The sequence below is a fragment of the Denticeps clupeoides genome, chromosome 12 (assembly GCF_900700375.1).
Source record: "Denticeps clupeoides chromosome 12, fDenClu1.1, whole genome shotgun sequence".
NCBI classification, from domain to species: domain Eukaryota; kingdom Metazoa; phylum Chordata; class Actinopteri; order Clupeiformes; family Denticipitidae; genus Denticeps; species Denticeps clupeoides.
In genome coordinates, this window is record NC_041718.1 from 3571750 (window position 1) to 3594180 (window position 22431).

The window sequence follows — 22431 nt, forward strand, 5'->3', positions numbered from 1 at the left end:
TGCGACACCATTGAAGGAATCACACACTTGAAACGTACTGAACTTAGACCAGAGAAATCTGAAGATGAAAATATGGAGACCATTTACCTGAAAAGAGATGCGCATTGAAGCCTCCAGCGGCCGGTTGTTGTCCAGGGCCCGGCTGAGACGGATTTCGCCCGTGCTCTGGTTCAGCAGGACCAGCTTCAGCTCGTTCCCGGCCTCAAAGCTGTACTGCAGCTGGTCCGAAACATCTGGGTCGTGGGCAGGGATCCGGCCGATCACGCCCGAGGGGAAACTGTTGGATCTGTCGGTGACGTAGTTGTTGAAGATGATCTGGAAGTTCTTGAGGACCGGCACGTTGTCGTTCTTGTCGACGAGCTTGATGTGAATGGTGGCCCGACTGACCAGCGGGGCAGACGTGGCCTGGACCACGATGACATACTCGGAACGGGTCTCGTAGTCCAAGTCCATCAGAGCTGTGAGCTCTCCAGAGAAGATATCCAACTGAAAGACCTCCGGAATGTTGCCTTCAACAATCTGGAACATAATCTGGGCATTGCTCCCTTCATCTGGGTCCGAAGCAGATATGTGAGCCACCACCAGGCCAATTGGACTGTTTTCTTCCACAAAAATGTCAAACTCGTCCTTCTCGAACACCGGAGGGTTGTCGTTCACATCCAAGACCGTCACCTGGATGTTCACAGATGTCTTCAGGGGTGGAACACCTTTATCCACAGCAAAGGCCTTCAGATCGTACAATGGCATGTTCTCGCGGTCCAAGCGCCGAAGTGTGCGGACGATTCCAGAGGGGACTCGATGATGAAGTCCCCGTCACCGTCATCGCCGCCTAGAAAAGTGTAGAAGACGCGGCCATTCAGGCCAGAGTCACGATCTGTGGCGGACACCTGGACCACGCTGGTGAAGACCGGCACGTCTTCCATCACCGCCCCCGTGTACTGGTCCCTCAGGAAGCGCGGAGAGTTGTCGTTCACGTCGTTCACCAGAATCTCCAAGTACGTAGTGTCGGACTTCTGCGGGATGCCGTTGTCACGGGCGGTAATGGCAAGAGTGTAGGACACCTGGTCCTCATAGTCCAGCTCCATCTGAGTGGTGACCGCCCCCGTGTCAGGGTCAATGTGGAACTGAGGGATGCTGTCGTCCATGAAATACGTGATGCGGGCGTTCTCGCCCGTGTCCTCGTCCGTGCGCTGATGACCACCACGGTGGTGGCCACGGGCCGGTCCTCGTTGACGTTGACGGTGTAATGGGAGCTCTGGAAGACTGGCCGATGCGTGTTGGCGTCCGTCACGTTGACGTACACCTTGGCGGTGTCGAAGCGGGTGCCGTCGGACGCCGTGACGCTGAGGACGAACTGTCGCTCCAGCTTGTAGTCGAGGGGCAGCGCCAGGGTGATGAGGCCGCCGCCGCTCTGGCTGGTGATGGAGAAGCGGTTCCGGGTGTTTCCGCTGGAGATCTGGTACGTCACCACGCTGTTGATGTCCTGGTCCACCGCGGACACGGTCACCACGCTGTTGCCCACGGCGGCGTCCTCGTTCAGACGCATGAAGTAGGCCTTCTGGGTGAACTCGGGGTTGTTGTCGTTCACGTCCAAGATGGTCATGCTAATGCTAGCGGAGGAGGACATGAGCGGGATTCCGTGGTCCCGAGCCTCCACGCCAAAGTTATAAAAGTCCACGCTCTCCCGGTCCAACTCCGCCGCCACTATAATCCAGCCCGTGCTGTTGTTGATGGTGAAGGGGAAGCTGGGCGGCGTCTCCACCAGGCGGTACTCCAGCCGCGAGTTGTCCCCGGAGTCGGCGTCGACCGCCTGGATGTGGATGATGGAGTAGCCCACCGGGACGTTCTCCAGCACGTTGGCCTGGAAGGGGGTGCTGACGAAGATGGGGGCGTTGTCGTTGACGTCCAGCACCTGCACGGTGACCAGGCCGCTGATGTTGGAGAGCGGCGGGCGGCCGCCGTCCTGGGCGCGGATGCGGAGCGTGTACTCCTTGCTGGCCTCGTAGTCCAGCTGGCCCACCAGGTCCATCTTTCCGGTCTGGGCGTCGATGTAGAACTGGCCGCGGGAGTTCCCGCTCATTATGCTGAAGTGCACCAGCGCGTTGGCACCCTTGTCCCGGTCGGTGGCCGTCACCTGCAGGATCTGGCTGTTGGGAGCCTTGTCCTCGGGAACCTGCACCACGTAGCGCTTCTCGCTGAACTGCGGCGCGTTGTCGTTGTCGTCCTCGACCACGATGAAGACGGTGGCTGTGGCGCTGCGGGGCCGGTCTCGCGGCCTTGATCGTTCGCCTCCACCAGAAGCGTGTAGGCCTCCACGGCCTCGCGGTCCACGGGGCCCTTGGTACGGATCACACCAGACCGGGAGTCAATTTCGAACACATCGTTGGTCCCGTTGCTGTTAATGACACGGTAGAGGATGTTCCCGTTGACGGGGGCGTCCCCATCGGTGGCCCGGACCGTCAGCACCTCATAACCGATCTCCAGGTTCTCCCGCACACTCTCTTTATAGTCCTGCTGCTCAAAAACGGGGTCGTGGTCGTTCGTGTCACTCACGGTGATGGTGAGTGTGGCCATGGCCGTGCGTGGCGGCGTCCCGCGGTCGACCGCGGTCACGCGAAACACGTGGGTGTCCTTAGTTTCCCTGTCCAGCACTTCCACAGTGGACACAACTCCACTTGCAGAGTCCACGGTGAAGAGGTTATTGGAACGGCTGTCGAACAGGCCTCGATAAAGTAGTCCAGCCGCCCCGCGTCGCCCTCGTCCGAGTCCACCGCCCTCAAAACGATCACCGGTGTCCCGGCCGCCTGGTTCTCGGGGACGGACACCTGGTACGTGGGGGGCAGGAACTGCGGGCTGGTGTTGACGCTCCTCTTCCTCCTGCTCATCATCCCCGAGCCGGACAAGGCCACCCTCTCCAGCAGGTTCTCCAGGGACCCCCGTCTGGAGGAGCCCAGCCCCAGGCGCCAGTGGATGGAGACCACGTGACCGACTCCTTCTGACGACCCGACGCAAAGCACGTCGACTTCCAACAACTTGTCCCGCCGCAAACAGACCTGCGTCGAGGCCCCATCGTCCCGCCGGAAAAGCGGAACCGCGAGCGGCCGCCCGGCGTCACGTGACAGCGCGCGGCGCCGGGCAGCAGGTCGCGCGCCTCGAACAGCGCGCTGCCGCCCGGGCGACACTCGGCCCGGCGACCGCCACCGTCCAGCAGGCTCGTCACGTCCAGGTCCCACCTCGCCGCCCGGCGACCGTCCAGCGGGCTCGTCACGTCCCACCTCGCCCCGCGCGGCCGCGCGCACCCCCGGCCGTGCACGTGCACGTCGTACCGGCTGAGCAGCAGGTGCGTGACGCCCGGGCCGCCGCCACTCCTCCACCGCGTACACGGGGAACGGGTTCGAGGGCAGCAGGTCACAGTCCGGGCTGCGCGACACGGTCACGGTACCCGCCGGCGCGTCGGTTTCCAGCCAGGCCCTGGTGAACTCGGGGGCGATTACTTCATCCAGGCGGCACGCCGCGCCCCTCCGCCCCGCGGCCGGGACGACGCGCCTCGGACCCGCGTCCGGACCGACGTGCACGTTGTAGCCAGCGGACGTGGAGAGGAGTTTAAAACAGCCGAAAAGCAGCAAGGGAAACATCGTCTCGACCCCCCGACTCCTCCTCAAACTTTCCGCCTCACCGTCGAGCGGCTCCGCCGCGGCGCGTCCATCACCTCGCTTCCCCCCTCCGGGTCCCAAGAAGCCGCGACAAGCGACACCTCCGCTCCGCTGGCGTGAGTGATGAAAATGGCTCCTACTCCTCCTGCTGCGCCTCGGGGCTTCTCATTACCATAAACCTGCTTCCATACCGGAGAGAGAGAGAGAGAGAGAGGAGAGAGGGAGGGAGGGAGAGAGAGAGAGGAGAGGGAGGGAGGGGGAGGGGAGAGAGAGAGAGGGAGGGAGAGAGAGAGGAGAGAGAGGGAGGGAGGAGAGAGGGAGGGAGGGAGAGAGAGAGAGGGGGAGAGAGAGAGAGAGAGGGAGAGGGGGGGGAGAGAGAGAGAGAGGGAGGGAGAGAGAGAGAGAGAGAGAGATAGGGAGCACGGGGGGGGGGGGGGGGTGAGAGAGGGAAACTCGTGTACTTGTTGAACCGCTCTTTTCACTTCCGAAGTTTCGTGTTGGTTCATTGTGGCTGTAAACATCTTCAAAAATACATTTACTTCAACTGAGGATTTTATTCTGACTGAAGTACAACCTTAAATTAGCCGATGAGCAAATAACGATGCTAATAAAAAAAGCATTAGGCAGCAGGCACCGGGAACCGTCAACCATTTATTCGTGGTGTTTATATTTTTGCGGTTTAAAAGTAAACGTTCACTCAGACAATGAAGTAAAATTCAGGCCGTTTGGCCAATATATTGTAAATAAACTACAAGTGAATAAAGTAGTGCGGTGTGAACGAGCCTCTCTGCTGCCCCCTGCCGTCCACGTTAGTCGGCGGATAACGGGACCCCGGCGGGACGCCTCCTCGGTGGCGGCGTTGCCATTGACCCAGATAACAGTATGACTCATGGGCTATGCATGGGTAATGCAGCATGCAGGAAAGGCAAAATGATGCCATGTTACTCCTCCACGTTAAACTGCTGCTGCATGCTACTTTATTTATGGCTTATAATTTCTGTAATAACAAAACAAGACAGAAAAAAGGCCTGAAAAGCTTTCATGATTATTTAAGTATTTACTGATGTTCAATAATGATAATTTTTGACAGCATACATACATGCAGCATGGGTCTGGCAGGTATATAAGTTGACATCTGGTGCCGGTGTGGCTTTTTGTGACACGACAGAGTTCATACACCAACAGAACAGAATCAAACTGAGCCGTGCATTTCACTGGATTTTATTGTTGCTGGAGGCTCTAATACAACGTGGATTGTAAGCTTTACAAAAAAAAACTAAACAAAACAAATAAAACCAACAACATAACATCAGTTCACTGCCCGACCCCCCACCCAGAAAATATATAATAATTATAGTAATTCAGAAGCTTCTGGCAAAATGCAGAGACATAAACCATGCCCCCAGAACAGAGACGTGATGATGCATGAGACGTGATCCGACGCAGTGGGGGAGGGGTCTCTACTGAAATGGTCTCACACACACAGTGCATGTTTCAGTCAGGGACTGTTCGGAAGGACAGCAGCACTGCCACTCTGTGTCCGGGGCAAGGTCAAAGGTCAATCTGGAAAACCACCTCATCCAATCGGGACCGGTGTGTGGCATGCTGGGTGGCTGTGATCCTTGCTGACACAACCCACGGGTCAGCACCCCGAGGTTCCCACCACGCCCTCAAATGAGGGCGTAGGTGAGGTGGAAAGTAAACCATCGACCATTTGAAAGGACAAAAATATGAATCATAATGATAGTATAAGAATAATACAAATCTAGTGAGACCATCTTCATAACCTTTATATTACAGTATATTTCAATCATAGTAGCAACAGTTATATTTCATATATATATGGGTGGTGGGTGTTACATAGAAAGGGGGGGACAGGTATTTTCTTCCTCATGATGGCAAAATATAGGAGACAGTGATTAATAACAAATAGGTATAAATAAGAAATGGTGCTCAGATCAGCCATCTACTTACACCCTTTTTTTTATTATTTTACTACAACTCGGCCACAGCAGAGTTTTAGTCTGACCCCCTGCTCTCACGCCTTCGGCCTCACCAGTGCTACAGAAAAGCTGCAGAGAAACTAGATCATTCCTTACAGATCGACTGCAGTAATATTAAAACCAGACCAGGGACAGAGAGGAGAAGGAGAGAGAGACAGAGAGACAGAGAGAGGAAAACGATAGCAGTAAATGGCTTTTAATGAGATGAGATTTCCATACAAATTAAACAGGGGTGGGGGGAAAAAAAACAAAAAGACACCACAGGTGTAGCACTGAGACAAAAACAGGGGGACAAACAACTAAAGAACAGGTGTAGGGCGGGTGCGATGGAAGGAAAAATGAAGACAGAGAGACAGGAAGAGAGAGGGAGACGGGGAACAATAGCATCTCTAACTTTGCTGCTTGCGTCTGAGAGCCTCCACCAGGTCGTTCTTCAGAGCTTCCTTCTTTGGCATGTCAGCCAGGGACTGAACGCTCCTGCAGGGGCACAAGATGGACGGAGTGAATATACAGGACAGGGACGGTGACCTGATCAACGAGAGGGACGTTAGAAAACACATTTAGTCCAACAGTGAATGCTGCCTTCCCATGGTTACTTATTCAATAACTCCATTTATATTTATGCCTTACAATCAGTAGTTACAGAGACTGTCCCCCTCGAGACACTCAGGGTTAAAGGGTTCAGTGACATAATGGTAATAAGTGGGGTTTGAACCTGCGAATTTCGTAGTCAAGCAAATTCAAAGCAGTCTCCATGGAAATCACCATGACAACATTCTACAACTTGCTGGCACATCTGGCACCCATAAAGGTGCATGATGTGAACACAGCAACTTGGATTCAGTTCGTTCCCATCCACTGTTCATTACATAGGTGCAGGAGTTAGACCAGAAACTCTGATGCAGTTAATGACCTGTCCACTCTGGATCAGAAAAAGACACCATTCTGTTATGTCCATGCATTCACACTAACACACATTCACAAAATCCCCCTATACCTCTAGCCCTACTCAATGAAGATCTGCCGCTGGGTGAGAACCTGAGACAGCTCTCTCTGAAGCTGACGGTACTTTTGGTTATCAGGCAAAGACTCAATGGATCTGGAACAGTGGGAAAGTGAGGAACAGGTAGACAGGAAAGAGGGAGGAATGAATAGAAGTTTTTTTTTTTAAGAAGGTAGACATGAAAGGGGGAGACCAGAAAATATATAGGCAAACTGTGATTCGGAAGACAGAAAAATACCAAAAGGAGGAGGGAAGAGGACAAAACACGATCACGTGGCCAGTCCCTTGAAAACAACAAAAATATTAATTTGAAAGAACTCATGAACAATGATGTGAGACCTCTGGGGGGGGAATGATCTCCCTCATTATCATCTGTTTGAGATTAATGAGATGTCAAGCTGGACCAATTTTTCCACTGATAGTTCCGACCGAATCGCAGCTTGGTCGTGCGTTGTACAGCGTACACGATGTACGATCCCCGGTTTACCCCCTCCCGACCAGGCCACGACCCACAACCGGCTGGTCACAACCGCCGTTCTAACACGGTCTCGCCTGCTTATCATGACTGGAACAACAGGGAGGAAAGATGAGACAAGATATTTCTAAATATAAGGTGTATCTATATGGACGGCCGTCTCTTTTTGGACAATAGCACAGCATCACCACTGATGCGGGTTCTGCTTCTTTGCATGAGATTTAGTTGTACAACTTGAGTTCGGTTTTTACAAAACGCACAGCATGTGAGCAGCTTCAGGGACGTCAAGCGTCTCCTACGCCTAGAAGTGGAGCCGGCGGCCCCATCCACAATCAACCCTTCCCACCAGCATCTGTTTGTGCCCCACCTCAGGCCATTGACAATGTCCTTAGTCTTCCCAAAGTAGATCTCATTCAGAGTCGAGCGAATCTTGTTCTCCATGTCCTGTGGGCAAAGGCAAGAAAAAGAAGTGTAACAACACACACACACACACACACACACACACACACAGTGACCATTACATATGCAATATTAGGCTTGACATGATATGACCATCAACATATGAACACAACTCTTTCTTTCCTGTGTAAACCTACCTGCTAATCTGTAAGTTACCATGTGATTTTAAACACAATACTGACAATATTATATAATTACCCACACACACACACAGAATTGTAAATAAAGACTCCACAGAATGACATACATTCCACAGTAATAAAGTTGTTAACTATTTAATATGTTTAGCTGGGGCCTCCGATTTTAATAGACTTCTTGTTTAACGTTTAGTGCAGACTTTAGTGTGGCCATGACAGCAGTGGAGAGGAAAATAAAATAAAATGACTGCAGACATATGAGATACATCTGGATCATGGTAAGCAGCAATGAAATTCTGAGCAGATGTCCACAGGGCACTGTGTGTGTTGTGTGTGAGTGTGTGAGTGTGTGTGTGTGTGTGTGTGAGTGTGAGTGTGTGAGAAAGAAAGAGAGAGACATGTGTTATTCAGCAAGAGACAAACTGACCTCTACAAGGCGGCCAATGTTGGCAATGTGAGGAGAAGACTCCCCAACTGTCTCATCTTTCTCCATCTGAAGAAGACGGAACAGAGTAAAATGTCACTTCCAGCAGCGCTGCCATGTTACCATCCTCATTTATTAACACACATATAATTCACCACCTAGCTAAACACAAACAGTCAACTGATTAAAAAATAAAATGGAAATAAAAGTAAGCGCTAATTACTTCAGTTTCCTCAACAAGTTCTGCCTAAGAGCTGATTCACACATACATAACACCAAATATAAATGCATTCCATAATTTCCAATCTTACAGGCATCTATCCACATAAAACGCCTTCTACTAAAAACATGTGGTTACTTGTCTGGTCAGGCTGCCTCCAAGGTTCATGGTGCCTGAGCCGGTCTTGGTCGTTTGTAGCCACAGCATCACAGTGGAGGTGAGTTTGTAGTGAGCTGTGCGGCCGCTGGACTTCTCCTGGGGTCAAGAGAAGGAATGGCAGAAAGGGTGTTGGTTCCAAATGTTACGCCTGAGTATAGTTACCTTGGCAACACTAACTGTTAAAAACCCGACAGGAAAATGGGTTCTTAAAACGCTCCTTATTCAAGCAATCAACTTGCACTACTCACCTGCACTTCCACTACATGGATTGAGTCCCAGCACCCTTTAATCTTCTTTGAGCCATCGCCCGCCTTCTTGATCAGAATGACTCCGGCAAATCCATGATCCAAATCCCACAAATACACTGAGGACACGCCCCCCTCAAAGTACCTACAGCAGCCAAAGGAGTAACAGTCAGCTCACCCCGCCCTTTCATTTCAACGACAAGTCCTCCTTTCAGCATTCTTACAATGCTTAGATACTAAACACTTACACAAAGGTAATGAATTTTTATTATGCAGCAGAAATATTATTATCATTTCAAATGCATGATTTCATAAGTATCCTGGATTAATGAATTACAATCTGATGAACAACCTTATTATGCCATTAACATAACCGGTTAAAGAGCGTCACAACACACTTTAACTAAAACATGCATCTGCCTTGAGTGGGTGGTGCAATCATACGTACAGGTCTCTGTACTGGTCGAAGGCGTTGTTGGCCTCCACTTCCAATTTACGGAGACGGGCAGAGGGCATGGCACCATCATCAATTGGGGGCTCATATTTATTACTCCATGGGGACCTGCGGAGGGAGAAAAGAAAAGTGACATTGAGACAATTCTTTTTTTTTTTAATTCTCCATCATATCCAAAGGTGGTTTCTCTCCAAGACCAATTAGAGCTGGGACTGGTGTAATTGGACTCTTCTCCATAAAAAAAATCTTTATATATTGTATATATCTAATTAGGCAACTACCGGTTGGACCTGATAATTTTTTAAACTAACATGTATACCAATCTTCTTCTTCTCCCTTTGGCTGCTCCTATTAGGGGTTGCTACAACTGATCATCCGGTCTGGTTAACCTTACATGTTGTTGTGTGGATATCAAATTTTAAGTGAAATCATGATTGGCCTGAATGAGATATGAAAATTGCAATCCGTAATCAGATGGTTGTGGGTTCGAATCCCAAACGGCCAAGGTGCCGTTTTCTCTATCAACAGTTGTTTTTCTCTATCAAAAGATCAACAAAAAAGTGATGTGCATTTCGTTCCTCTTCTCTGGTATAGAAAACTAGCATGGAATCTATTGTTTGTATCTGTTTAATTCTGTAAATCCTGAATTAGATCAAATCCATATTAGATGTGACATTAAAAAACGCATCCTATGAAAAAGCCCAGTTAGACCCATTTGGGATTTTGAATGTTCTGATGTCTTTTTGTTGTTGATCAGTCATATAGTGAACAGAACCAGTGCATGGCAATCATTTGGATTTAAAGTAGTGCTAGTGAAAACAGCAGTTACGATGCTGACCTGTAGGAGTCGCCATCACGGTTGTAGTCACAGAGCAGATAGTCCTTCCCCACCACTTTATCACGGGCAATCTTCAGGGGCTGGTCCACTGAGGACAGGAGGTCCTCACACAGGCTGGGCACCTGCCCACAAACAGAGGGTTTGTTTACTGGGATGAGCAGACTGAATCAGATAGAGATGGTAAAACTAGCTATAGAGTTATCTACACCTTCAGCCTCACTAGTTAGGTTCAAGGCTGGTGTGTAGGCTGAGAGAGAGCAACTTGGCAGGTCTGGTTCAGTTTCTAATTTGTTAAAAAAAAAAAAAACACCTCTGCCCCTCTTAAAAATGTGGGGGTAGAGCAGGAGGGTAGGAATGTGGGGTTGGGGTGTCTCCGGGGATGAAGAGGTACAAATTATTTCTCAACGTGTACGACAGAAACTCGCTTCACGGCTGTCAGGACTGACTCATACAAAGACGGCACTGTCTCACTGTCACTTTAGCGTTCACCTGGAAACACACACATAGACAGGGAGGGAGAAACGAGAGCACAAAAGGTGGGAGAGAGAGAGAGAGAGACTGAACAACGATTAGGCTGGTAGTAGGTGAACCCAGAGTGTCTCCACTGTCCCTGTAACTACGTCACTCTGGATAATGGCGTCTAATAAATGCTGTAAATGTGAATGTAAAATATGAAAAGCCCAGAGCTGGTCTGATGGTGGATTGGACAGGTTTAAAGGTCCCCGGTCCTTAGTGGGGACCTTTATTCGTTCTTGGTGTTCCCCTAATACTGTATCTGAAGTCTCTTTCCAAAATTCAGCCACTTTGATCCAGTCCCACAATGAGATTTCCCAGGACACGCAGTTTCGGTGTCTGTAGCTTTAAATTCTAATGAGGAGGAGAGCGGCCTCTAGAAGTTTAGGGGGCATTTGCAGAAATGACGTCATCACAACATCGTTCACCAACCACAATATAGACCAGGAAGTAGTTGTTTGTCTTTTTCCAGAAAAAAATTTAACTAAAATAAAGAATAAGTCTCGCATGACGGAGTTTAAAAACACACATTCATGCTCATTTTTTACATCCAATCAGCGAGCAATTGAAAAGCTTTGCACATTTTGAAGCCATGACCAGTCGGTGGAGATGATTGTTTTAGTGGAAGGGATAGGAAATCTCTGGGCGAAAAAAAAAAACATGAAAAACGGTGAGATAACCTTTCCCCTTATTGATGACATAAGGGGACCAAATTCCAGATAAGACAGTCTGAGCTGCTGCTCTCTGAATTGGTTGAAGCTGAATGGCCAAAACACTCTTTACACCTATCGGCATTTCCAGCCACTGCAGGACCATAGACAGCTATGAGAACTCGTATTAATATCAATTAAACTCAATTAAATAATAGAAGACCTTTAAGAGCAGACTATGAGTGCCTTCTAGAGTGACAAAGTCTTGCTAATACCACTAACAACCAGCATCAGCAGGAGGGAGGCTAGGAAAGAATGCACATGTAGGGAGTAGAGAGGAAAATGAACGCAAGAGGGCCTGTTGAAAGGGAACTTCTACGCCTTTTCCACTACTCTGGATCCCATACCGGTTACCAATTTTGGAACCAGTTCTGTGCTTTTCCACTGGGAAAAAAAAACTGCCTAAAAAAATATTGCTGGCCTTGTAGCAGGACTTATGCAACTTATGTCGTAGCTCAGACCAATAGAAATTAACATGGCCACAGAACTTTATAATCGAACAAAATTCTAATATAATATGACACGTAACAAAATATTACATAGCTGATAGAAACAGTTTTTCATCATAATACTATTTTACATTTGACTGATATATCACCACTCACCAAGTCAATCAGGGTCACTGAGATTCTTCTCAATCTGCTGGGGAGGCGAGACGCCTCATCAGGTCCAGGGCACAGTCCAGTTGCTGATCGTTCTGTGTGTTTGACAGAGAAAGAAAATTTAAAGTAGGCTGGAACGTAATACGTAAATGTATTTTAGGAGAATAAGTGCAAATACAGGATCAGCAATTGCATCTGCCAATCTAAGGGTTCTCTTTATGTAACAGACTTGGTTAAAAAACAGCCCATTTATTGAAGTCTTGCCCTGTGCCACAATGATAAGCATAGTCAAATTTAATAGATGTGGACGATTCTGCATCAATGTCAGTGCAGAACATAATTGATTATATCATATATAATCACATAATTGATTATATCAAGGAATTGCTAATCATAATCAAATGGAATTGTGCTAGTCTACCTAGTGAGCTGTGGGCAAGCCGGGTAGGTTCAGTAGCACCTTTTCGGTTCAGGATTTTAACCTGCAACCCAACCCTTACAAATTCGCTTCCTTAAACCACTAGGGCCACCACTGCCCCACAAAATTTCTAAATTCAGCTTGGAAATCGCAACTATGATATTTCCGCACGCCTATCGAATGGTACAACACTTAGGCTGATGCAGGACTGAGATGTTTGTTAGGCGTCTTTACTGTTCTTCATACCTGTACATGACAAAAAAAAAGCCACTGCACCATCCTTACTGACCACAAACAGCTGGAACATCACTAAAATATCAATATTAGCTCGATGCAATCAGCCAACAGTGCCAAATGATTGTTCTGTTTTTTTAAATCACATTTTTGTCTCACCATGTACCACCATTATTACAACCATTAAAAAAAAAAAAAAGCAGCATCAACAGTCAGCACTGCATTCAAATCCACAGCAGCAGTGAATGTTAATCTCAGGCACTCCTGGTGTGCCACTAGAGGGAGCTCAAGTACCACATTTTGAGAATCAAGGCTTTAAAAACACTACGTCTCAATTACTGAAGCTGTAAAAACACAAAAGAAATCCAGAGCTAAACCTACTCTCACTGTGAAAATAGCAACATGCCAAGAGCCTTATGGGAGACTGAGGAAGTACATTGTTTTTACAAAGACTTTCCCTGCAGTGCAACGAAACAGTATAACTCTCTGATAGCCCCTCAAGCTGTATTATGAAAGTAACATGTGACACAGCTGAACAGCACTCTCACTTAAAGCTCTTACTTCTGTTGTACGCGTCTCCATTCTGATTCCTGCCTTAATCGACAGAGTTAGTCATACATGTTGAATATTCACTCTACCATATTACAGTGTTTGGCTTTAGGTATTTGTATGGTACCCCAACTTGTATGGAACCCCAGATAGCAGGGTACAAAAAAACTTTCCATGCTACAAAAGTACAGTAAAAATGTTTTTGTTTACCACTAGCCTAATTCCTGAACCTGCTTGCGGAGGGCATACATTAAAATGGATGTGTGTAAGGTAGCCAGGAAATTTTTAACCTGCTTATTTAATGGAGCTCATCATTCATATAATGCACTTTATGCAATAATTTCAGCATCATGAAGAATAAACTATAATGCTACTGAAGTTCAAAAAATTAAGTTGATTAAATCTAGTGTGCCTCTACAGTGTTTAACATTGTGAAAGTGAAGTGATTGTCACTGTGAAACACAGCAGCACGGCACACAGTGTACACAATGAAATGTGTCCTCTGCATTTAACCCATCACCCTGAGTGAGCAGTGGGCAGCCATGACAGGCACCTGGGGAGCAGTGTGTGGGGACGGTGCTTTGCTCAGTGGCTCCTCAGTGGCACCTTGGCAGCTCGGGATTCGAACCAGCAACTTTCTGATTACGGGGCCGCTTCTTTAACCGCTAGGCCACCACTGCCCCAACATGACTTCATAATGTCAAGCACAAAACATTAAAGGTAAAATCACAGTAAGGGTCCAGCAGATGGTGCGTCAGACACACCGGTCACTTCTGAGGTTTCAGGTGTGGTATGTGTGCTCTGCCTCTCGACCCACTATAGCACAGCATTCAGCAAGAATAGCACATTTTCATCTGAAAATGAATAATTGATGGTGATTTTATAACTTCATGTCCCTGCGCCTGTCATCTGTTTCTTTAAAAGGAAACCTGAAAGTCTACATAAAAATTGAAAAGGATTAAAGCGATATGGACTAGATTAAAAAAAAAAAAAAAAAATCACTAAATATTGCCTTTCATTAATGCCCATTATAAAATATTCAAGTGCCTAACTACACAGCTTTAAAAACAGATGGGTGTGCAAAAAATGTGCCATTTGTCTTTCTGACTAAGATGCGTGTAAAACCGTGATGACAAAACAGAAAGCAGCTATGCAACCTCCATGACAGCAGAAAGTGCAGTAGGGCCCTGTTGATTTGGCGATGAAAATTCACATTTCTGGTCACTGCAGCCCACTACACGTGTTTCCGGTTGAGGCGGGACTTGTAATCCTGCTTGTTTGTGATGGCTAACAGTCGGTCAGTGTTGAGTACAGACCACTTGCCCGATCGGTTCCGCGCATGCGCACTTGGTAGTCTTGGCTCGCTGGAACACTGATGTCCTCAGAAAATTATGGATTTTGGATCAGAAGAACGGCTCTTTGGTAAGAACACATGTGAACGACCACTGACAGCCAATAATTGTACATCACAGAAACAGAGAAAAGAAGCAAACTATCGCGAGTCAGTCGCGCCACAAAATCAGCTGATTCAAAACATGGTTTTATTATCATTTTTTTTTTTTTTTTTTTTATATTCCAGATCTACCCAATGTGTGTTTTACAAAAGGAAGAATGTGTAACATTGTGAAATAGGTCTTTGCATGAAATGCACATATTATTTACATGTAAATGGTCCCAGGAACTTTGTTAAAGGGTGATTAAATGTGATTTGACATATTGCAGGGATTTTTTTAGGTGAATAAATAATTTTACATAGAAAACATGGAATTCAGGAAATTAAAATGGAAAAAATGGAAAAAAATAATCAGATTTCACAGGGGCCCTAGTGCAGTTAAAATATAGCCAAATACCCAATTAACGTTTTTTTAAAATTAATATTAGAATGATAATATTCTGCTGAAAACTGAATTACTAGAATACTGTGATAATAAACTTGAACACTGTCTTTCCATACATTAATTGAAATGATCATTATATTATTAATATCATAATGAAACTCTTGTTTTCATTATGTAATTTTAAAACTGTATGATATCACCAGAAAGGTACAGTGCAACTTGGTCCCTTACATTTGTAGACACTTATCTTGTCTTCTTATCTGTAGAGAGTCATTGTAATGGGTGTTGTTGCATACATCTGGCCTTATTTTATAAAATATATCCATCACAAAATGTTCAAATGTTTACAATGCAACACTCACACACACCGTGCCTTTGGACAGAAGGAGAACACCTAACGTAGCTTGAATACACGGCAGCTTATTTTTTTTTAAAACCCCCGTGGAACGTTTTCAGCGAGGAGCGCTGAAAAGCGGGGCACAGCAACGGCAGAGGGTAGTCCACCGTGGCCGACAGCGACTGGCCTCATTCGAACGTAGTCTCCCCTCATGCCTGGACCCTCCGAAAAAGCGACAGGAGGAAGGGCCAGCATGCAACAGGGGCCGGCGCAGCAGGGTTTTCCCTCAGGGCTTCCTGCACTCAAAAATGCAGCGAGCTGGGAGTACAGGCCACAGAGAACCAGCCGCAACACGAAACGCTCCTCATCCCACAGCACCAACACTGCTCCCGATTAAACTTCTGAGCATAGTACAGTACGGGCTTCTTAATGGATTTAAGTGATTTTTACCACACTGACCTTGAATTGAACCCTAAATGCTCCCAATTAGGGTTCACTAATAAGAATTATCATTCAATTGCACCCATTTAGCGTGACAGTTTTATGGTTTGGGCAAATTTAACCAAATCATGTGTTTGTGTACAAGTGAAATTTGCGAAACACTGCAGCACAGCACACAGTGACACCACGAAATATGTCCTCTGTTTTTAACCATCGCCCTTGGTGAGCAGTGGACAGCAGCCATGACAGGCGCCCGGGGAGCAGTGTGTGGGGACGGTGCTTTGCTCAGTGGCACCGTGACTGATCGGGATTCAAACCGGCAACCTTCTGATTATGGGGTCGCTTCCTTAACTGCTAGGCCACCACTGCCCAGGGTATATATCCCGGTAAAGATGTCTGGGTTTTGGTGTACCTGAACAAGCCGGTCCTGCTTTATGATTTTGGTCATCATAGGCACGGTATTTCCCAGATTCCCAGTCGCTTTATTTTAAAACAGATATTTATATATTTAATAAGACAGCACTGGGTGGTTTGGATATTTCAAAATTTCCAAAGCACTGCATGATAACTCTTTTAGTTCATCCTTACTCTTTTTAAGTCTGCACTGCATCTTAATACGCAAACCGCCTGTTACACCAGACGGAACGCTGCTGCGGAGAAGGCCACTACTACTACATGTCCACAACTACTCAGATCGGGATCTGCTCACAAGTAAGATAAATAATCAAAGAAGACATTTTATTCCTAAGCCTAAAAATCAAAGGCACGCAGAAGAAGGCAAACCCGGAGGCATGAACCGAACCGGCACGGAAGCGCACCCTCAGGTAAACACTGCGGGGAACTCCTCCACTCGTCGGCACCTTGTGAAAACACACTTTACAAAGCATGAAGCATCGGTCAGCCGGCACAGCTGGCCGGGTGGCGGCCCTTCCGCGAACACGGCCCGGGTCTCGGCGCTTTATAAACACCGCCTTTTACTGCTCGGGCTGTATTTAGACTGGAAGCGCGCCACACCTGCGCTCCCCGACACTGTTTACGGACGCCGTCACCCACGCAGGGCAGATATACGGTCTGGGGGTCACGGGTCGGCCAGAAAGACAACCTGCTCTCATCCGCGTCCACACATGGGGGGCCTAGCGGGTAAAGAACGGTTCAACCCGCAATCGGAAGGTTTCCGGTTCGAATGCTGAGCCGCCAACGTGCCACTGAGCAAAGCACCGTCCCCACACACTGCTCCCCGGTAGCCTAATGGGGAACACACTCGCCTATGAACCAGAAGACCCAGGTTCAAATCCCTGAGCAAGACACTTAAACCCTAAATTGCTCCAGGGGGGGACTGTAACTACTGATTGAAAGTCGCTCTGGATAAGGGCGTCTGGTAAATGTCCCCGGGTGCCTGTCATGGCTGCCCACTGCTCACTCACTAAGGTGATGGGTTACAAGCAGGGGAGACATTTCGGTGACAATGACAATCACTTCATGGCTTTCTTTCACAGATTCCAGTTCCCTCCGGTTGGTCAATAAGTGAAAGAATCAACTGGATCTTTAAGAGTCGAGTCGTTTTGAAGACTCAATTCATTTTAAGGCTGGACATTATTTTTACATGAATAGCTGCGGTGTAAGGTTTTAAATGGAGAGTCACTGCCTCAGTAACAGTTAAAAGCAACTCCGGTGGCGCGGAGACGCGGCTGCTGTGTGCTACCGGGCGGGGCCTGGCTCTGGTTTTGGTGCCTGTACTATTTTAAACACGGGGCGAGGTGTCCGGTCCTACAAACGCTCCGACCAGCCCCCTCGAGCGCCAATCCGACACCAACTATGACGGCCGGTGCTCAGTTAAAAGAATTAGCGCCGAGCCGCTGACCTGGAAGTTTATTTCCGTGCTGTGATTAGTCGGCGCGCTCCCTAGAAAAGGGCAGCAGCTAACACTACCGCGGCCTTTACCCATGTCTGCGGCTCTCTGCGGCGACTTCCGAAGGGAAGCAAAGGTTCACTTGAGTTCTCACGGCCGTAGTAGTCGAACGCACTCGCACCACCGGATGCCAAGTCGCGTGTTTGTTTTGCTTCTTCTCCCCCTTCCGAGCAGATGTTGCGCCTCTCCAGCACCCTCTCGGAACCCAGGCCCTGTCAGGCGAAAATCACTTCCTCAACCGGGGTACACAACGGGGGCGGAGAGAAAACGAGCGGGGTTTGCACATCCGGGTCACCCCTTCTCAACGGCGACGATAACCAATCGGATGCGGCTAAGTGAGCCATGGCCATATATGGGAGAAAGAGGGGGGCTGGTATGGGAATATGTTAATAAGAAACACCGGTCGGGGGTCGAGCCCGATTGCTGGGGCGGGGGCGTAATATTCATACAGGCGAGCCACGTCACAGCGAGACGTTTGTTATGACATCTGCAATGAAATCTTTGTCTGCAAAAATGATTGTCGAATAATACATTTTCAATAAATTGCATGCTACAAATTGTGTTATGCATGCACATTTGTCATTTTTTGTCATATATTAAAACTAATGAAATAATGGGTTGTATGTTTATTAATGCAAGGGTAATAATACTTATCATCATCTTTCATCTTTCATCATCATCTGACATATAATAACAAATAACTAGATTTTTACTTTGTTTAGATTATGCCCGCTATGAATTCTATACAAGTGGGTTAAAAAGTCCGCACGGATACAGACACACATCATTCATCGTTTTACATACTTGTCATATCTGGACGAGATGTTTGCTAATTGCCTTAATTAATAAAGCGATAAGGCGCATCTTTCAGCCATGATCGCTTCAGGAGTAAACCCCTCCGCTTTAAGTGACGTTGCAGAAATGCAGGCGTCACATGACTGTCGCGTTCTCGCGATGTTTGGCGCGCAGCACGCCGGCGGCGGACAGGAGCGTTTCGGTAATGGCAGAAGAGCACGGACGGAAGTGGGACCGCTGTCTGGCTGACAGCGCTGTCAAAACTCGGTAATTCCGGCAGAGTTTCGTGTTTCTTCATTTCGCTTCAGCCTAATGTCCCGCGGAGCTCCCCAGCGTACATTTAGCAGGATTCAGCGCAACCTTCAGGAGAGGTCATCGGTGGATTAGACACTTTCAATATGAAAGGGTTTCCTTTTTCAGGATTATATTTCAACATTTCTACTATCTGAATCTCTCTCAAGCTTCAGTGAAGTGTTTGTAGCGATATGAATGTCCTTCAGAGTGACTAAACGTGGCTGTTACTGTCAATAAATACCAAATGTGCCGCTACTTTTATTCAATGTAACTGTTACTACTATTTATTCATATATTATAAAGAGAAATTTAATAATATGACTAGTGTATCATGGTTACAACATTTGAAAATAATATTCAGGTATTAGATCTAGTGGGCTGTTCTTTATATGGCATAACGGAAGAAATTAAAACCTTCAGTGTTCCTGAAGTTGACATTGACCTTGTTAAAATGTCCTAATCTATTTAAATCCAGTCAAATGACTAATCCAGAAGATTCATTTTGCTATTTAATGCATGGAATGGACTAGTGGTTTAAATGGTAGAAAAGGCCAGTTAAAAAAAACCCTTTTCATTTAAATGCCTCCTCTGTTGTGGTTAGCCATTGTGAAAGAAAACCTTTGGTATAATTAACGGGAACATATTCCATAATCATTTCAATAAGGGTTCATCCAAAGTCCCTGGTCCTTTCCAGCCAGTTTGGGGCATGTCTCCCTTAATTGGTGGGGTGTACCAATATTGTGACTGCATGAACATACAGTAAATTACAGCTTGTTATTGAGCATTTCCAAACGCTCCCTCAAACGGGCACCGAGCCATTTGGTGGCATGTTCGAAGCAACAGTGTTTAGTTGGGTTTAATCCTGAGGTCGGTAGGGGTTTGTGTTCCCAGTAACGCTTCATCTGTGCATTTGAAAACCGGTCAAATAATACTTATATGCATACAGTATATATACATATGCATTTATCAGAGCGACTTACAATCAGTTGTTACAGGGACAGTCCCCCCCTGGAGACACTCAGGGTTAAGTGTCTTGCTCAGGGACACAATGGTAGTAAAATGGGATTTGAACCTGGGTCTTCTGGTTCATAGGCGAGTGTGTTACCGACTAGGCTACTACTACCCATATGCATGTATAGAAAGTAGAACAATAAGTAATATTTCGTGTGTTGTGGCTCTCTCCCCCAAAATTATAATGTTTTTGTTCTTGTAATTGAGAAAATTTACGTCAAAGCTTTCCCACAATCCTTATATTTAACAGGCTGTATCTATACTTGGAAATAGTCTGTTTTTTCGCTTGACACACGACCATTAGCTTTGGGCTACAGATTATGATGTAAATAATAACCTTCCTTTAAGAAAATTGCCAGTTTGACCTGCTTTTTGGTCTTACCTTTGTTCCCTAGTAAAAAGTCTACGAAAGCTCAATATCAGGGCTCCCATTTAGTCTGGAGGTGTATTTGCCTGAAGTAGATGCCCTTAGCGACAGACACTACAATTTATTCTTGGTGGTGAACCAGTTGCTAATCGATTCTGTCCGGCCCACGCGGTTTATAGGGCAAACATAAGAAACCGTCTTGGTCAGGGCCACCGCTTTTAAGATGAAGCCACTAGTGTCTGCTGAAAGAGGCTGTCAGCCATTTTACAGTTAATGGTTGTATTAATGTGTTCCAAATGTGGGCCGAGAGCCTTGCTTTCATTTACTCGGAACTCTTCATGTGGCCTCTATTCCAAATGGCCGCTCTCAAGAGTAGAAGGTTTAAAAGACTGACGTGGGACGTCGTCCACACGGCAGCGGCGGGAGGCTGGGCCGGGGCGCATAAATATTGTCAGGGCTGCGGATCGCACCGAGCTCCACCGCCGCTCGCAGGGACGGATACCAAGAGGAGAGGGGGGAGGCCGCGAGATGTTTGGCTCGGCATTGCGCAATGCAATACGGGGGCTGGGAAGAGCCCCCCTTTTTTTTTTTTTTTTTTTTTCCGTCCCGTGCGCTTGTGGTTGCGTTTGACATTTGTAGGTTGTGTAATGGCAAGCAGAGCAACAGTCCTCTGGCAGCGCTGCGGTGCCCACGCCGCTGTTCCCCCCCGTGCGCTGCTGCGCGCTGGCTGGCCTGCAGTTGGGTGGGGCGGCGCTGCCCAGAACAGAGAGCGGGCGAGGCCGAGCGCACAAACACATTCCTGCTCCAGACACGGCGTGCCGGTCAGCCGTCCACAGCGGCGTCCTGCTCAGGCTGGACCACTTTCGTCTGCACGGTGTCCTATTTCGGGCCCTGTCCCCTCTCTTTATCCTCACCTGGCCTTTTTACCAAAAAAAACCCCCAAAAAACGCATGCTTGTGTGTACAGTGCACTCACCCCCCCCCCTTTCTGCCTCTCAAATGAGCAGCGTCTGGCCAACAGGTGCTGTTTAACCAGCCCTCGGGTCAAAGGTCACACGAACCCCCTCCCTTCAGCCTACCGCGTCTCATTAGTGCAGATTTATTTCCACCCACTTTAGGGCCGCTGCACCTCTTTGTTAGCGCGTGCAGATTGCCTGCTGTGTTTTATATCGGCTCTTCTCTGTCCTCCTCTGCGCTCAGCGAACCGGATTCGGAGTTGGCGTGGTGTTCTCCGTCATCCTCTCAAACGTGAGTTCTGTTCGTAAAGCTCGCCAATAGTTCTGGATGATTGTGTAGATGAAAGCGTCGCTTCTTCACATTGCTTCCATGTGTCTGCTGTATCTTGGACTCCTAAGCGAAACTAGCGTGTCAGTTTCCACACCCGAATTGCTTCTCTTTGCAGGCCGAACGTGGCCCGTTGCGTTGGCTCTGGAATGGGACTGGGCATGGGCTATTCCAACTGCCAGCACGACTTCCGGTCACCTTACCTGCTTCACGGCCACATGGTCAAGGTAGGCATGCCGTTGGACGTGGGCAGGGGTGACGTGCATGTTCTAGACAATAATATAATTGATTCAATTGATCTGCTTGAACAATATGCAATCTGGTGTTGGTGGGAATAAAAAAACGCTGCCACTCCCAGTGTCCTGATTTAGCCCGTCTCGGGCACATAGCACATACTCACACCTACAGACAGCTTCGAGTTGTGGAAACTAAGGAACACGCACACACACACACCTGGAAGCCATGACCTTGGAGGTGCGAGGCCACACCACCATTTGGCCATTTAACAAAACACGTATATTCAAAAACACACATTGCGAGTCCAGCTCAGGAGTTTTGTCTAGTTAAAGCAAGAGACAACATTGAGATAGAACACATCATCATTTCTGCTGTTGGACAACATGAATGTAGTGAAGCTGTCAGAGACACTGCTCTACATGGTACCAGATCAGTTTAGCTGGTGAGACATGAGAGTCGGGCATTCCCCTGTTGATAAATCGGGTTCCTTACTGTGCTTGTGTAATTTAAATACAAAGATATCATTTTAAATGGAACCATAGCTCCACTAAACTGTGCATGGAAAAATATTGCATGAAAGACCCGGTGTTGATGAAGACATATGAGCTTCATCCTTTTCTTTGACACTTTAAGCTTGCTAAATTGCTAATGCTTGAGAAGTTAACTCTGCTTTCTTTCTATCTCTGTGTCAGGATCAGTAGAGGGGTGTGAAGGATTCGTCATGGCTGCCGGTCGTAACCCTGGTACCAGCCGGTCCTGTCCATTCCCACACCAGGGATTGTCCTCCGCTGTTGGTTTAATAAAAGCGAACTGAAGGAACCGT

General features: G+C 47.5%; 3 protein-coding genes and 2 pseudogenes across 3 annotated transcripts in view; 1 reads left to right on the forward strand and 4 right to left on the reverse strand.

Moving 5' to 3' along the window:
* LOC114800948 (cadherin EGF LAG seven-pass G-type receptor 2-like) overlaps positions 1 to 749 on the reverse strand; it is a 1305-nt gene extending 556 nt beyond the window's left edge. The window contains exon 1 of the mRNA XM_028998878.1: positions 88 to 749. Coding sequence (XP_028854711.1) covers positions 88 to 747 — 660 coding nt within the window. The 5' untranslated portion in view covers positions 748 to 749. The remainder of the gene's footprint in view (positions 1 to 87) is intronic.
* A 27-nt stretch (positions 750 to 776) lies between these two features.
* LOC114800949 (cadherin EGF LAG seven-pass G-type receptor 2-like) lies at positions 777 to 1166 on the reverse strand (the record flags this gene model as incomplete). Its single annotated transcript, XM_028998879.1, has 1 exon — positions 777 to 1166. A coding segment is annotated over exon 1 (369 nt), but the record flags the coding sequence as incomplete, so codon positions are not given.
* Positions 1167 to 1189: 23 nt separating this feature from the next.
* LOC114800951 (cadherin EGF LAG seven-pass G-type receptor 2-like) lies at positions 1190 to 3635 on the reverse strand (the record flags this gene model as incomplete). Its single annotated transcript, XM_028998881.1, has 3 exons — positions 2826 to 3635; positions 2277 to 2775; positions 1190 to 2235 (listed from the first exon to the last, which is right to left on the reverse strand). Coding segments are annotated over exons 1-3 (2355 nt in total), but the record flags the coding sequence as incomplete, so codon positions are not given.
* Positions 3636 to 6045: 2410 nt separating this feature from the next.
* Positions 6046 to 16160, reverse strand: LOC114800952 (F-actin-capping protein subunit beta-like; annotated as a pseudogene).
* A 2461-nt stretch (positions 16161 to 18621) lies between these two features.
* Positions 18622 to 22431, forward strand: LOC114800293 (MICOS complex subunit MIC10-like; annotated as a pseudogene).